This window comes from Jaculus jaculus, chromosome 2 (genome assembly GCF_020740685.1).
Source record: "Jaculus jaculus isolate mJacJac1 chromosome 2, mJacJac1.mat.Y.cur, whole genome shotgun sequence".
In the NCBI taxonomy this organism is placed as follows: Eukaryota; Metazoa; Chordata; class Mammalia; order Rodentia; family Dipodidae; genus Jaculus; species Jaculus jaculus.
The window spans coordinates 139,943,375-139,958,549 of record NC_059103.1 but is presented as its reverse complement, the minus strand read 5'-3'; the positions used below and the strand labels follow the sequence as shown (position 1 = coordinate 139,958,549).

At 44.6% G+C, this 15,175-nt stretch overlaps 2 protein-coding genes across 6 annotated transcripts in view; one reads left to right on the top strand and one right to left on the bottom strand.

The window, feature by feature from the left end:
- Slco5a1 (solute carrier organic anion transporter family member 5A1) overlaps positions 1-6,634 on the top strand; it is a 172,517-nt gene extending 165,883 nt beyond the window's left edge. For both annotated transcript variants that reach the window (XM_004653300.2, XM_004653299.2), the window contains one exon: positions 319-6,634. In XM_004653300.2, the coding sequence (XP_004653357.2) occupies positions 319-776 (458 nt within the window). In that variant the 3' untranslated portion in view covers positions 777-6,634. The remainder of the gene's footprint in view (positions 1-318) is intronic.
- A 5,700-nt stretch (positions 6,635-12,334) lies between these two features.
- Positions 12,335-15,175, bottom strand: part of Sulf1 (sulfatase 1) — a 198,089-nt gene continuing 195,248 nt past the window's right edge. For all 4 annotated transcript variants that reach the window (XM_045142997.1, XM_045142998.1, XM_045142996.1 and 1 more), the window contains one exon: positions 12,335-14,659. In XM_045142997.1, coding sequence (XP_044998932.1) covers positions 14,629-14,659 — 31 coding nt within the window. In that variant the 3' untranslated portion in view covers positions 12,335-14,628. The remainder of the gene's footprint in view (positions 14,660-15,175) is intronic.

Here is a 15,175-nt window from a genome sequence, read left to right as displayed (position 1 = left end):
CTTACAGTGATCCTCCTATTCCGAGTGCTGGGATTAAACAGGAGTGCCGCCATGCTCGGTTTAAACATTTTTACGATCCCCGAAAAGCAGTAACACATTCTGAGATGCAAACTGAAATATTTTAAATATTTACCCTTTAGCAAATGTCTTCATAAGTAAATTGGGATAGGATGAAAATCTCTTCTGAAGGAGCCAAATAGCAAACTAGATAAGCACTCGCCTCTCCTCGACTAAACCAGTACCTTGCTAATTTCAACTGTGTTTTCTCTCATGGGATGCGCTAGCTCTCTGTGCTTTTCTTTCTCTCCGTGACCGCAGCATACATTCCTACTCCGATTTACTTTGGAGCCGTCATTGACACCACCTGTATGCTGTGGCAGCAGCAGTGCGGCGTGCAGGGCTCTTGCTGGGAATACAACGTGACGTCGTTTCGCTTCGTCTACTTTGGCTTGGCAGCCGGCCTCAAGTTTCTGGGCTTTATTTTCATTTTTCTGGCCTGGTACTCTATCAAATACAAGGAGGACGAGCAACAGAGGCAGAGGTGCCGAGAATTCCCTCTGAGCACGGTGAGCGAGCTAGTGGGCCAGCCAGACCGCGCGGAGAAACACGCCCGGACTACATCATGCCCAGCCTTCAGCACCCAGGGAGAATTCCGCGAGGAAACGGCTGCGCAGAAGGGCATCTCGTCCACGGCCCAGACTTACCCTGGGCCCTTCCCAGAAGCAATAAGCTCCTCTGCAGACGTGGGGCAGGCAGAGAGCCCCGAGGCCCTGTAGAAGCCTGGGGAAGGCGTGGCAAAGGGACGGACTCGTGTTTTGTTGGTTGAGTTGATCATGGCAACTTGAGAAACACCCGTGCCTTTTCACTTTCTTTTGTTCTTTCGTTAACCTCTACAGACACAGTCCTCGCGCCAACAAAGCTCAGCACACACAACCAGTGTTGACTGGGGGCTGGGTCCCTCAACAAGACTGACAGCCTGTCCCCTCTTCTCTCCAAGGAGAAGTTCAGATAGACCGGTAACCACTTCTGCTATGTGAATTTACGCTCCCGTGTGGTAGAAGGCTGACGCCCATGGTGAGTGAAATCGTGGGAATGGCCACACATGTCATTAGAGTATACACTCCAAACCCAGGTGAGCTTGACCATGACTTTGCATTTGTAAATCAAAGTTTCAAGGTTTGAATACTTACTGTGAGTTCTGCTACAAAGCACAAATGAATTTGCCTCAACTATGCAATCTGATTGGAAAAAAATCTAAGTGCAGTGTGCTACTTTTACTCCCAGAGAACAAGGCAGAAGTGTTTTGGACACGTGGAAGCTGCCTGTTTCCTGAAGTACTGTGGATAGCATTTTAAGCCATAGCCAAGTTATCTATCAGGTAGATTTTCTACAAATGCTTCCAAGAAACCTGTGCAGAGCGCAATGAGAGGAACTGCTACAAGGTTCCGTGAGACACATTCACCTATGGCTTGAGTATAAACTCCAGTATTCCTGTCAGGGGCTGTACCAGTATGTGAACCAGTACGGCTAGAAACTAGAATTTGAGATGCATATTAAGGAAACTGATGGCTCTGTCACCCAGGGAAAATTGTCTTTTTTTTTTTTTTTTTTTTTTTTTTTAGCTTTTAAATGCTCACTAAAAGTAGCTAAGTATTACAACCTTGACATGCAAAGTAGTTGATAAACAACTTACCAGGGTAAGAGTGAGTCCTGCCCCACGCTTCGTAGGTACAGTTACAGCCTTTGACTGTTGGCAAGTTCCTGTTGCTGCTTTCTGTACAACCAATTGCTGTGGTTGTGTCAGAAAGCGAGGGCTTAATCAGAAAATGGAATGGGCGCCGGGCGTGGTGGCGCACGCCTTTAATCCCAGCACTCGGGAGGCAGAGGTGGGAGGATTACCATGAGTTCAAGGCCACCCTGAGACTCCATAGTGAATTCCAGGTCAGCCTGGACTAGAGTGAGACCCTACCTCAAAACCAAAAAAAAAAAAAAAGAAAGAAAGAAAGAAAATGAAATGGGCTATGAAAATCACATTGCACGCAGGAGGTGGGCGAGCTAAGAGCTGGACCAGAATATAGTCATATTTAAGCAACAATTAAGTTATTTTCAATAAGTCAGTCAGCCATACTGACTCCCGCCACCTCAGAGTTAAGAGTCATTTTGTGGTGCCCTTGGTCCTCCTGCTCTGTCCTGCAGTGATTCCGAGAGAGGACTTTTCCCTTCCTAGAGGCACTCTGGGTTCATTCTCTTAAGATCCCTCCCCCCCACCCCCGCACCAGCTCATCACTTTGGCTTAGGTACCACTCAGGACGCTTTCTTAATATAGACACTTCATGACAGTCCCCACACACCCATGGGATCTGACTGTTGAAGGATGAACATGTCCAAATGGCAAGAGAATTGTGACCTTTATGTCTAGGAGCTTATGCTAATGTAAGACAAACTCAGGTAATGCTCCTTATCTGGCCTACATTTTCCTCAGAACAGAGGCGATTGACAGACAGACCCATGATTCAGGCTTTTGGGATTCCACTCTTGGGTGCCCACTCAGATGGAATTGTGGGTACAGAGTCGCTTTCCTGTCCATGTAGGGAGGCTACTAGTCACATGGTGTTCTTGGATGCATGTAGTATGTAGAGGAGGCAATCACTATTAGACTGAGTGTGTCTGACAGGGGTGAGGCTAATGTTTCAAGATGGCACTTTGGAAGGTTTTTGAAAACATTGAAGATTAGGGCCTCACCTTGCCCTCTGTGAAATTTAGACCTTGTCCCTTTAGAAGGGAATGTGTCCTTTGGTGTCAGAGCTAAAGATGTGTAGGTTGGGGAGAGGTGATAATTTTAAAATTTGTCTCTGATCCTTTAAGTACTGTACTCAGAGACTTCCAGTGGGATTGGCTCTGTTTTGGTACTGAATTGTTGGATGCACCCAAGGGTAATTAGAAAACTCCTGACCAGTCCTTTCTCTTCCTTGAACACTCATCCCACTGGACAGTTGCTTCCTGGGTATCTGTCAGGTGCCATTTCACGCAATTGTCATCCCCTACTCCACTGAAATCCTTTGTGCTGCTGAGACCAGGACCCAAAGGAATTGGCCTGAGTTGGGTGCCACTGTGCCCTTCCTGACCCTTGCATCTAGCAGGGGCATCAGCAGTGTGTTGTGGGTGAATGCTGAATAAATGGTGGACGTGGCGAGGGAATGAAATTCTGGAGTACGCACTGACTGGGAATCATTCTCCAAGTCTTTAGGCTGTGGTAGAATTGCTGGACTTTGTCGCAGCCAAGTGACTACTTTGTAGGAGACACCGCTGATTGTGCATTGTTTCCGTGTTTGTGAGTAGAATGCTCAGGCTGCTTGTAATCACGGCCCCGTGAGAAACTTTAACAGCTATTTCCCATGTGTAGACTTCGAATTACTTGCTTGGGCAGAGGTCATACTGTTCCTCACCAACTCTATAATTTAATGTGTTAATTGCTTTATATGCAAATATACTGTCCTTGAGTCCTATCAGTTTAGAAACTCCCAAAGGGATAGTAGTGTGGTTGGTTGGAGCACTCATGTGCTCATTTATTTATCTTTTGCTTCTCTTCATTCAATGTTGGAAAACAGTATTTAGAATCAAGGGCTTGGGGTGGGGTAAAGGGGGGAGCAGAGAGGGAACCAGTTAAGACTGTGCTGCTGAGTCTCTGCAGAGCTGTTTTGTCAAACACCGAGTGTACCTCCTTTTCGCCTTTCGAGAGGCCACAGCGGCTTTATTTTTGGTTTTTGGCTTTGATCGTGCTAGGGTTGAACCTAGGACCTCACATGTGCCGGCGGCTCTCCTGCCGCTGCTCTGCCCACGTCCCAGCCCGGCGTGGGGTGAGTTTTCTTCTTCGTGTTTTAGTTTTTGAACTGAAGTGAACTTGAGGCTTATAGAGATTAAAGTACCTTCTTTAGAACTGGATTCAGTAGCAGAGTCGGGGTTCAGACATAACATTTCTCTGTTTCTGTTAGTCTTTTTCTTTTTTTTTTTTTCCAGTAAGATCTCACTCTAGTGCAGGTTGACTTAGAATTCACTATGTAGTCTCAGGGTGGCCTCCAACTCACAGCGATCCTCCTGCCTCTGCCTCCGCCTCCCTTGCACTAGGATTAAAGGTGTACACCGCCACACCTGGTGCTGTTACGCATTTCTGACCCTATATAATGCAGACATAATGTTTTTTGATTACTAAAAGCAAGAATCAACTATAAAACAGATTAGTACATTTAATTTTTTTGATGTATTGCTGTTTCTCCTTCCTTCTTTCCCTCCCTCCTTCCTTCCTTCCTTCCTTCTTTTTCTTTTCTGAGGCAGGGTCTCATGTAGCCTAGGCTGTCCTCAAGCTTACAAAGTAACTTGAAATTATTATAACTTTGAATTTATTTTCTTGCCTCCACCTTTTGAGTGCTAGGATTATAGGCATGCACTACCACATCCAGTTTGCGTTGTGCTGGGAATTGAACCCAGGACTTCATGCATACTAGGCAGGCACCCTACCAACTGAGCTATAATCCTCAACCCTACTGTTTTTTAAGAAAAGAGACATTCTTTTTTTTATAAATAGAAAAAAAAAACATAGCAAATATCTGTAGGAGCCATCAAAACTTAATATTTAACTAAATTTTCCAAAGTAAATTTCATTTATTTAGCTAAGTATAATATTAAAATCATTTGTTATAACATCCCTCAAATATTTGCTTGTGGTTAATATTCATCTTAGAACATATCTAATTTTGATATTAAGTCTCAGCAGAATTTCAGAAGCAAGACTATGAAAAATGCTACTTCAGACTTATTGAATCTGCATTTTGGAGATTTCAGATTTATTTTTTGTTTTGTGTTTTCTTTTAGTAGATTATCATTTCCACTAAACTTTTGGTGAGTAGCTTTAAGATTCCTAATAAAGACATAAAATGAATATATAGAAAACACATAGCAAACCACCCACCCCAACTGTAACCTTTTGCGGCTGTGGCGGCATGTTCACTCAAGCACTCAGAGAAGTGAGTTCCCTAGGGCATGGATTGGGGGTCCTGTAACCCTGTGTTTTAACCAGCCACACAGAAAATTCTTCTTCAGTTCCTAATTTCAGCTAGCATTCTTTAGTGGAGTTGGAGCCAGAACTGTCTTCTCTCTCTCTCTCTCTCTCTCTGTCTTTCTTTTGGAGCCTGCCTTGTAGAAACCCTATGTGCTCCAAGGAGAAGCTTTACCATGTGGATGGGTCCTGATCATCTCTGGGGGTTCTCTCACGTTCCCTGCAGCAGCCAGCGAGCCCATGCTTAGGGTCGTGGCCCATTACAAGTCGTGAATACACAGTGAATCATAGGGGAGATAACTTTTGATGACCAGCACTGAGTATCGAAGTCGCAGATAGCAACCAAATACTGTAACCCCGGAATTGCCTAGAAAGCAGGCTTGCTAATTCTCTTGTGCAGTGTGTAAACTCTACCCACAAGCATCTCTACCTGCAAGAGGGCATGGGTGGCTGGTTGCCAGGTGCACTTTATTCTCTCTGGGTCTTCTCTCGCCCCTGTTCCATATGCTGCTTGCTGTGTCTGTCCCTGGGGGTTACATTGGAATCAGACCTGTGTTTGTCTAAAGAGGTTTTATTTAAGCACTTTTAAACAATATTTTTACACAGTCTTAAGGAGGGTCAGATGTGGCTGAAAACCCTCCTTACAGCTGTTTGCTTTCACAACACTAAAAAAAAAAAAATGCCTTGGTGCTAACGTATTTAAGGATGCATGTTCATAACTGAATTCACAGTATTTTTCTGATAAGGGGCCGCATGTGCTTTGCATTTGGAAATCTGAACAATTTCCCAAAAACAAGCACCCGTGACTCATTTCAATAGGCAACCCATGAACTAACTCTCCGCTGCAAAACTGCAGAGAATACACGGGGAAACCTTTTCTATGGAAAACGCAGTGCTTTTGATATTTAGTTTAGCAAGAATAACCAGAAACTAAAAAAGAATTTCAGAGACAGGTTGAAGAAGAAAAAAATCAAAACTATTTCGATACTCTTTTCTTTATATCTTGTCCAAAAAGGTTACACAGCCCTGTCGGGCATTTTCAGCACTGGGGTTTTGAAGATGTTGTCTTTCTGATGGCCCACTGTATATGTTAAAGTTGAAGAAAAAAATTGTGTCAAAAACTTAAATAATGGTAAGTGAAAGGGTAAAACTTGATAGTGGGCATTTTTCTTAAAATACATACCTCTGCCCCAAACCCTAAATGTTAATTTAGGAGCATGAAGCCCCAGCCGGCCCCTCACTTTGTAACGTAAGGCAACGTGAAGCTGTGTCAAAGTGGCATATGGGATGTCAGTGGAGTGTGTGTTCCGTACGTGTGTTTTTCTGTGTAGAGGTGTGCTTGTGATGAAAGGCTGTTTTGAGTTGTTACATAATCGAGTTTGATTTTTGTGATTTTAAATTGTATATTTATTTGGACATCTGTTAAGGTAACTTAAGAGTTGTACGACTTCTTTCTTTGTGTTTAATGAAATTGATTGTCAATGGACTAATAAACATGGGTTTACAACATCATGAATACTTGATCATTGAAAATTAAGGGAAAAAAAGAAAACGGAAAAAAATAAAGTGTGTTGGATTAAAGTTAGTTTGTTTCTAGATTTTTTTTGATTGAAATGATCAAGAAACAGCCCAAGTGATCTCACATCCTTCCCACGCAGCTAACTCCTGACCTGACTGACCACTTGGTCATGAGGTGGAATGCCCTGGTTAAACATTGTGATTACATTTGCAATAGACTACTGAAGCATATTTTTATGGACTCACCAAAGAATAATTTTACATAGTTCACCACTTACTCAAATTCAAAACAAACTTTTAAAGTACAGAGCTTTGTTTAAGGAATGGAGTTTGGGGGCTGGAGAGATGGTTTAGTGGTTAAGGCACTGCAAAGCCTAAGGACCCAGGTTCGATTCCATAGTATCCACGCAAGCCAGACGCACAAGGTGGCACAACCAAATGCCAACAATGGTTTTCCTGTTGGGCTATAGAATGTTAAAAGTTATTCCTCCCATCCAACTGTACACGGAGACCACTGGGCATATGCCCTCTATCCTACCCTTCCTCACACCCTTCCCAGGCTCTGCTCATCACTATGTGACGCTCCACTTCCACAAAATCGTTTTCCAGCTTTCGCACCTCAGTGGGAACACATGCCAGTTAGCTTTTCTGTGCCTGATGTTGCACTTAACACTGGAGTTTTTCAGATACACTGCTATGTAAGACTTCTAGGTGAGAGTCTGAAGGCGGTGCAAGAGACATGGGAATGCTCAAGCCCAGAGGGGATGTATTTAGAGCCTGCCTTGAACACTCCAGGTGGGGAGGCAGGGCAATTGATTTCCATTCTGCACTGTGCAGTGGGAAAGATCAGAATGGTCCACGGTACCGGCTGCTGGGTTCGCGTGTTTTGCACCGTAATTATCAAGAAAGCTGCTCCCACCGAGTAAGTAGCATCCGGCGTCGCGTCCTTGTCAATGATGTGGGCATAGCGGAGGCGAGGGACTCTGGAAGGTCTTAAATTTCATAATAACCTTACACGGCGTAGGCAGACGTGGGCTTGCTGTTGGGGCTTTTGAGAAAGAAACATGAGAAACTGCTTAGCTGTGGGAAAGAAGCGGGAGGAGCCCCTGTGGACACTGCCCTTCCCTGCTTTAGCGCCAGGCTTGGGATAACTTTCTGATTTTAGGAGCTGTTTTAAAAGTTTCAGCTTCTTTTCAAAACAGACAGCTAGGCAGAAATGGCCCCTGTGGCTTTAGCGTACGTGAGCAAAAAATAAATAAATAAATAAAAATAAACTAAAAATTTTTAATTTTGCGCACAGTCGTTAGAAAGCAAGGAAATCAATTCAGGGCTCGCTTTTGAACTTAAATGTCAAATTTTGATGCAGATCCAACGCTTAATAACATCACAAGTAAGTAGAGAGCCCAAACTGTTCTTTGGCCTGTGGAATGACTGGAGAGCGAATAAGCTTGCCCGGGATAAGGCGCTCTAGAGGAGCTTTCGTCGAATGCTGATACTGAGAAGCGCAAAGTTGGTTACCTTAGACGCCAACACTATTCACCGCTTTGCTCCGGCTGGAAGCTAGGGCTCCTTCAGCTGCACCACAGTGCCACCTAGTGTTCATTCTGGAAACTACATGCCCTGGTAATAGACCTGGTACCTGACCAGGGATTGGCTGGGCATCTCCTGATAATTAAACCTTAGTGTCCAGGCGCGTGGTCTCTCTTCTTCCGTCAGAGGTTGAATTGGTTTCTCGCCAGCTCTGAGTCACCTGCCTACTTTGGCCTGGGAGTGAATGGAAGCAAGGAATGGGAGAAAGAAGGATAGATTCTGGGCCCCGGAGTCTGGAAGCAAACCCTACCTCTCTCTCCCACCCTCCGGCCCCCATCCCTGGTGTGAGGACTAGAAAATTCAGCAGAAGGCACCGCCTTTGCTGAGGGCTCCATTTGTCAGCTGAAGAGTGAGGTCCCGTTTGGCATTAAAGGCCCTGGTCATGGGGTTTCCCTTGTGTCCTATCTGGAAGTGTGTGTCACGGGGACCCCTGATAGCAACAGAGAGATTGGCTGTTTGAAGGTCATTCTCTGTATTTGCTTCATGCAGTCAGGACCTGGCTAGAAGACCCAAGGTGTTCTGCAGGCAAAGTCCTGGACACAGCTTAGAGAAAGGTTAACTCTCTAGACGCTCGGGGACTGAGGTCCCACTACTGTGTTTCTTGGGCCAATGGAGGCGGAGCAAGATTCTGACCCTAGTCAGCCATTCTCATTATGCAATCCCTTGCTTGGTACAGCATCAATTTCCTCACTTGGGAAAACGTGTGAAATAGGAGCCCCAGGTCCTGGGATGGGAAGTCCAGGCAAGTGCACTTGCCAGGAAAGGGTAAAACGAAACGATGTGGTGACTGAAGGATGGATGAGGTCTCTGCAGGCTGAGATGGGAGAAACAAGAGGGAAAGACAGGGAGGAAACTGAGGCCTTCAAAAACTGAGGACCGGGCTGGAGAGATGGCTTACCTGTTAAGGTGCTTGCCTACGAAGCCTAAGGACCCAGAATCCATTCCCCAGTACCCACATAAGCCAAGGTGGTGCATGCGTCTATAGATTTCATTTGCAGTGGCTAGAGGCTCTGGCGCACCCATTCTCCCTCTCTCCCTGTCTCTTGTTCTCTATCTCTCTGCCTCTTTATCTCAAATAAATTTTAAAAACACTTTTTTTCCCCCCATATGACAGCTTAAAAAGTTGGGGCATGGTGTTACTAGTTTAGGCGAAGCTGACGTGACAGATGAGGTGTCAAGAAGCAGCCAAGGTTCGTATGTTACTGCTGTGGCTTAGCATTCACAGTAAGGGGGCACAGAGCAGAGAGGACTCGGCGCATGGGGATCAGAGCCAGGCAGTGAAGGACATTCCAGCAGTGAGTGGCGTACCCTGGGAGTCGGGGATGTGTGGATGGGAGCGGTACTTAGAGGGACTGTGGTGAGTCTTACAGGGTGGGGGAGCATACTGAGGTTCTGTCCTGGTGTCTTACTTGTCGCCCACAGACACATTTTTGGCTAAAATAAACTTTATAATACCTAGCAGAATTTGGACTGGATTGTGGGATTGAAGGTCCTAGGTAACAATGAAATAATGAGGCATTTTGAACCCTTCTTGAGTTTGGGAGGCCAGCATGTTTAGGTACTTTTCCTCTTAAACAACAATCCTGCACTCTTCGGATCTGTCCGCGTCCAATGTGGGCATCAAATGTAAGCCCTCCACAACTGAGAAATCCAGGCTCTCACACATGTGAGGTAAGAACTCTATACCACTCCAGCCCTCCACTGCGGGTTTTGACGGCTGGGAGGGGTCTCAGAGGCCAGCAACAACTCAGCTGTTCGCAGCGTGTGGGAGAAGCCATGGGAATGAGGAGGTTTCTAAACTGTCCCCATGCCTTGTCTAGACAAAAATGCACATCTGTGTGTATTTGTCATTGGAGGGATTTGATTCAAGCACTTGTTTTAGTTTATCTGGAGAGATTTACAGTGACTTACCGAAACTCACATAGGCAGACAACTTAGATTTTGAAGTGAACTTAGGGCTTTTATGCAGGGGGCCCAAGGGAAAAGGGTCTCTGGTAGCCCAAGTTAGTTTCAAACTTGCTATGTAGATGAGAATGATCTTGAACTTCTGATCGTCCTGCTTCTACCTCTTCAGTGCTGGGATTAGAGGCGTGCACCATCAAGTCCGGTTTATGCAGTACTTGGAATTGAACCCAGGGCTTTGCCAGGTAAACATTTTATTTCTGTGCTTTATGTGTGCTTGGTAAGCACTCTACCAACCCAGCTACATCTCTGGCCCCTAAACTCAGGTCTTCCATACCAAATGGGGGCTCTACTATGGCTTTTCTCTCCCCTGACCTTGGAGCAGTCCAAGAGTAGCCAGTCTCTAAGGGCCCTTCAATTTCTGAACAGTCTTTGAAATGAAGCTTTGACAGACATGGAGTCTCACACACCCTTTACACACAGTAGGTTCTAAATAATAGTTACTGGATTGCACTAAAACAGAATGGCAGCATTTGGCCTGATCTTATTCTACAGGAAAGGAACAAGAAGCAAGACACATATTGTAGGTTCTTCCTTACACATGGTAACTTAAAAAAAAAAAGTTGACATAAAAGTTAGCTAATTGTTGGGACTTGGAAGAGTGGTGAGGGTGAGGTGAGGGGTGAGGGGTGGGGGTAGAAGTGTGGGTGGATATGATTAAGACAATATATATCCGACCACCATTATCTCATACTGTTCTCTTGATAACTATGAACTTCTCAACCAACTAAGGATTGACTGATAAGTCCTTGAATCCTCTATTTTCTCTTCTTTTTTTTTTTTTTTTTTTTTTTTTTTTTTTTTTTTTTTTGGTTTTTCAAGGTAGGTTCTCACTGTAGCTCGGGCTGACCTGGAATTCACTATGGAGTCTCAGGGTGGCCTTGAACTCATGGAGACTCTCCTACCTCTGCCTCTCGAGTGTTGGGATTAAAGGCATGCACTACCATGCCCGGCATCCCTTCTTTCCTTTTAACATCTCAAACACTTCACAGATTTTTAGGCTCTTATCTTGAGATGGAAATTGGGGTAAGATTTAGAAGCCCTTGCATAAAGGTTATGTCCTATACCGTGCACACTTCTGTACTGGTCACGTCCCGTACTGTATAGTCTTGTGCTGGTTATGCCCAACACTGGAGTTGTTTATTGTTTCAAGGCCCTATCTGTATTACAGCTCCTGTCCCATCCTATAAATCATCTTATGTTTCCTTTTTATCTCCTTAGCACAGCTGTAGGCATCTCTCTGCTAAATGACCATTTTTCTGTTTCTGTAGAACTTGCCTATCTCATACTCAAGGCCCTTAGCACTAGGTCAGGGCCCGGAGACTTAATGATGAGAGTGGTCCGAGATGAGGTATGTAGGCTCTGAGCAGCCAAAAACCAGGGTCTAGGCTTTGGAAGAGGTTCCCCTGGGCCCACGCTGGCATGAAAATAAACTTTCTTCCTGATTCTCCATTCAGTCTCTGGTGCTGGTTCTGTGAACCTCAGTCTCCCATAAAGGCTAAATCTCAAGAGATGTGTACCACAGAGAAGCACGTGGGTGAGACATAGGAGAAGGGTTAAGCTTGCAGGACTTGAGGAGAGAGTGCTAAAGCCAGCTTGGGTCTCTGACGACTTCCTGGGTTGTGGGTTGTATACGTGCTGCGAAGTCACCCTGGAAACAATGAGAAATTCCACAAATCACTAACCTGAGGCTGGCCTGCAGTTCTCTGACTTTGGGGCAGTTTGACAAGCACGGCTAATATTTCATCAGGCAAGGTGAGATCAGAACTGAAGATAACTTGTAAGGAACGTGTGTACCACCGTGGCAGGAGGGTAGGGAATGAGAAAGGCATTGAGACTAACATACGAAAGAAGCCAGTTGGCAGAGGATTGGAACCCCTTTCCACCTGGGCTACATGGGAGAAAATGGAACACAGTGGGAAAAGCCCCAAGACCTCCAGATGTCTGAATGTGGGAGAGGGTGGACACTATGTAAATGACCTAAAAGGGTTGACTTTGGTGGCAAGAGGCTTGAGCCTTGGACCTGGCCTAGCTTTCTAGTCCCCTTTAATTCTTGCTTAATAAACAATCTCTCTAATACTACCCATGTGTCCCTGGTTCAGTCCTTTGTTCCAGGGACTCAAGAACCTGGAGGTCTCAGTGGGCACCCTCCGGCCTCAGATCCACACCAGTGAGCGACACGAGAGCGTTGGTAAGTTCACTTGTCTGCAGTTGGAGTTTCAACACCTTTTATTTCAAGAAATATTGCTTCTAGACTTTCCTGAAGCCAGAATTGTTCTATAAAATATCACAGAGTATTACACAGGATTAAAAAACATAGTATGCTTCCTAATATCATGAAATCTTTTTACAAAGCACATTGTTCATGGCCATAAATATGTTTATTCCATCATTTGGCAGATGAAACCCACATCTGATAAACAGCTAGTTAATTTTAACATATTTACAGAGTCTATGATAAGGACTTAAGGTTACCAAAGAGTCAACTATACCATATTCAATTTCCTTTAAAAAGAGTTGCCTTTAAACACTTAAAGACAACATAATTTACCTAAGTGTTTAGATTATCTAAAGATAAAAAGAAAATCATTGTCAAGATAAACAAAAAAAGATCCTGGGAAGTTGAATAGGGTACTTACAACTCTCAGTGAGGTAATCCTTTTGCTGGTATGTAAAAGTCTAATACAAATAAGAACATTTTCAATAATACAGATTTTCAAAAACAATGTTGAACTATGTTCTAAAAGATCAGAACTTGGTGATAGCTTTATAAAGATTCACATAATGCAATGTGTATAAAGTTAGCCTCCCTTATGCTGTGTGTACATTATAGAACAGTCAAGATTTTAGTTTATTAAATTTTTTCATATATAAATTCAAAACTACACATATTTTCTCAAAACTTACGCTTATTAACCAGGCCAAGGAAACAAAATAAAGATGAAATGTTATTAGTCCTTTGTCTTTTGTCAAGAAAAGAGCCAAAATTTAGCAACCTTAAGCACATGGTAAGCACAGAGAAAGCAGGCAGTTTTTGCTTTATTTATTTATTTATGCATTTTTACCACCAACAATTTTAGCCATGCCTTTCTGCTAATCAATTTTAGCACGTCAAGGTAAAACACATGCAATATTTCTTGGCAAAAACACATGTGAAGCAATATGTGATGCTTATGGTATTACTCCTGTGTGGGGGGCGGGGGCAGGGAAGGATCTGCTTTTACACACTGAGAGAAACAGTGTGACTGTGATAAGCCTGTGTGTGTGTGGGGATCCAGTAACCAAATAGACACGGCATTCCAATCCCAAAGTGCAACATCACTGAACCCAAAAGGATGACCTTGAACAATTCCAGTGGTTAAAAACGAACTGAAACATCACCGTCAGGCCACGCGGGTGAGCCGAGAGACTGACCAAAGGTGTCAAGTTGTAGAAACTTGGAAAGGCACCATTCTAGCATTTTGACTGGAAAAAGTTCACATACGCATGTCTGTACAATGTTCCAAAAGATAATACTGCTTAGTACCCAAAACAAAACCAAACAGAGAATACCCTCAACCTTTCTTTCTACTCTTGGCAAATAGTGAAAGACACAGGGACTCCCTGTGTGAGCCTTGCTCACGCACACGCACACGAATATCCACAGCACACGTGTGCCCGGGGGAGTTCGGGATGCTGGTAGTGATGACTGCCGGCATCAGTTTGATAATAAAATGTGATAAGGAACTAGCGTGTTTCGGTGACGGTAACACTTGGTCTAGCCAGAGGAGACCGGGGAGAAGGCGCTGCCTTCTGGGCGCTGCACACTGTCCTCGTGACTCTTCTCCCCTCGGCTAGGATGGACGAGCTACTTCATGCTGGACACTCGGTGGACAGAGATTCCCTCAGGATGCGCAGGAGGATACAGCAGCTCTTCAAGGGCATCCTTTCCTGGACCACCATCCTGGGGAAGGCCTCTCGGGTGCTGGATGACGGGGTGCAGTCTGGGCGCCAGCTCCATCAAGCCATTGCCACTGAAGTCGCCCTCAGGATGGCCCAGCTCTTTGTGTGCCACCCGATTTTCAGCTTTGCCATTTCTCCAGTGTTCAGAATTCAAATGACCCACTTCTGGAACGTCATTATTCCATTCAAGTTTACTCTCTGGACTTAATGTTGGTCGGTTCAAATGCAAGGTTTGGAGGTCAGCTGGCAGGGTCCAGTGAGGTGCTTCCCGAAGTCCCTGGCTTGCATCCCCATCTGCCTCTGCAGAGGCCATTTCCACCGGCCCCGAGGGAGCAGCAGACATCACCGGAAACCCACTGTCTTGAGCACTTTGAATCCGACTTGTTTTATGTTGCTCAGAGTGACTGTTCAGCAGTGCAAATACTCTATCTACATCCTTCAAGTAATTAGCCCAGTCCACCAGATTAAGTCTATAGTTCTGTCTGTCCTCATAGATGCTGTCATTCACATGGTATAACTCCTCCAGGCCTGGCCAGCTGGGATATGCAGAGACACTGGGCAGACTAACCTTCCCATCCATCCCATAATTGTCCTCTGTGAAAACAGACAAGGAAAGGCCTCATTAGTGCAACAAATGGTTTCCTACTTAATGTGTAACTCGATTATTTCTAAATATCAATTTGAGATATAACCACAAAATCTATTTTCTCCTAGCAACTTGGTACCAAGGCGTGGCCTTCAGGGACGAGGTGATTGCGTGACTATTGAAGAGGAAACAAGATCAAACAAGCACTAAGCTTCTGTGTGTCCGCGTGGCTGGCGAGGAAGTTGCACCATGTGACCTGCTGAGGGCTGAGGGCTTACTCCTGTCATGCTGCATCCAGGAGTCTTTGTCCCTCAGCTGTTAAATGTGGGAATAATTATGCGACAAAACCATTGGCACTAATAGGGTTGCTAGTAACTGGTGAATTTCAAAGTGTTTTAATATAATAGGCAATGGTTGGTATTGTTTTAAATTTTATGTTTTTTGGTACTCAGTATAAAAACAAGTTTGAATGCAATAAAGCTTTAAATAAGATGCTTAGAATTGTTTTATACATACACACACAC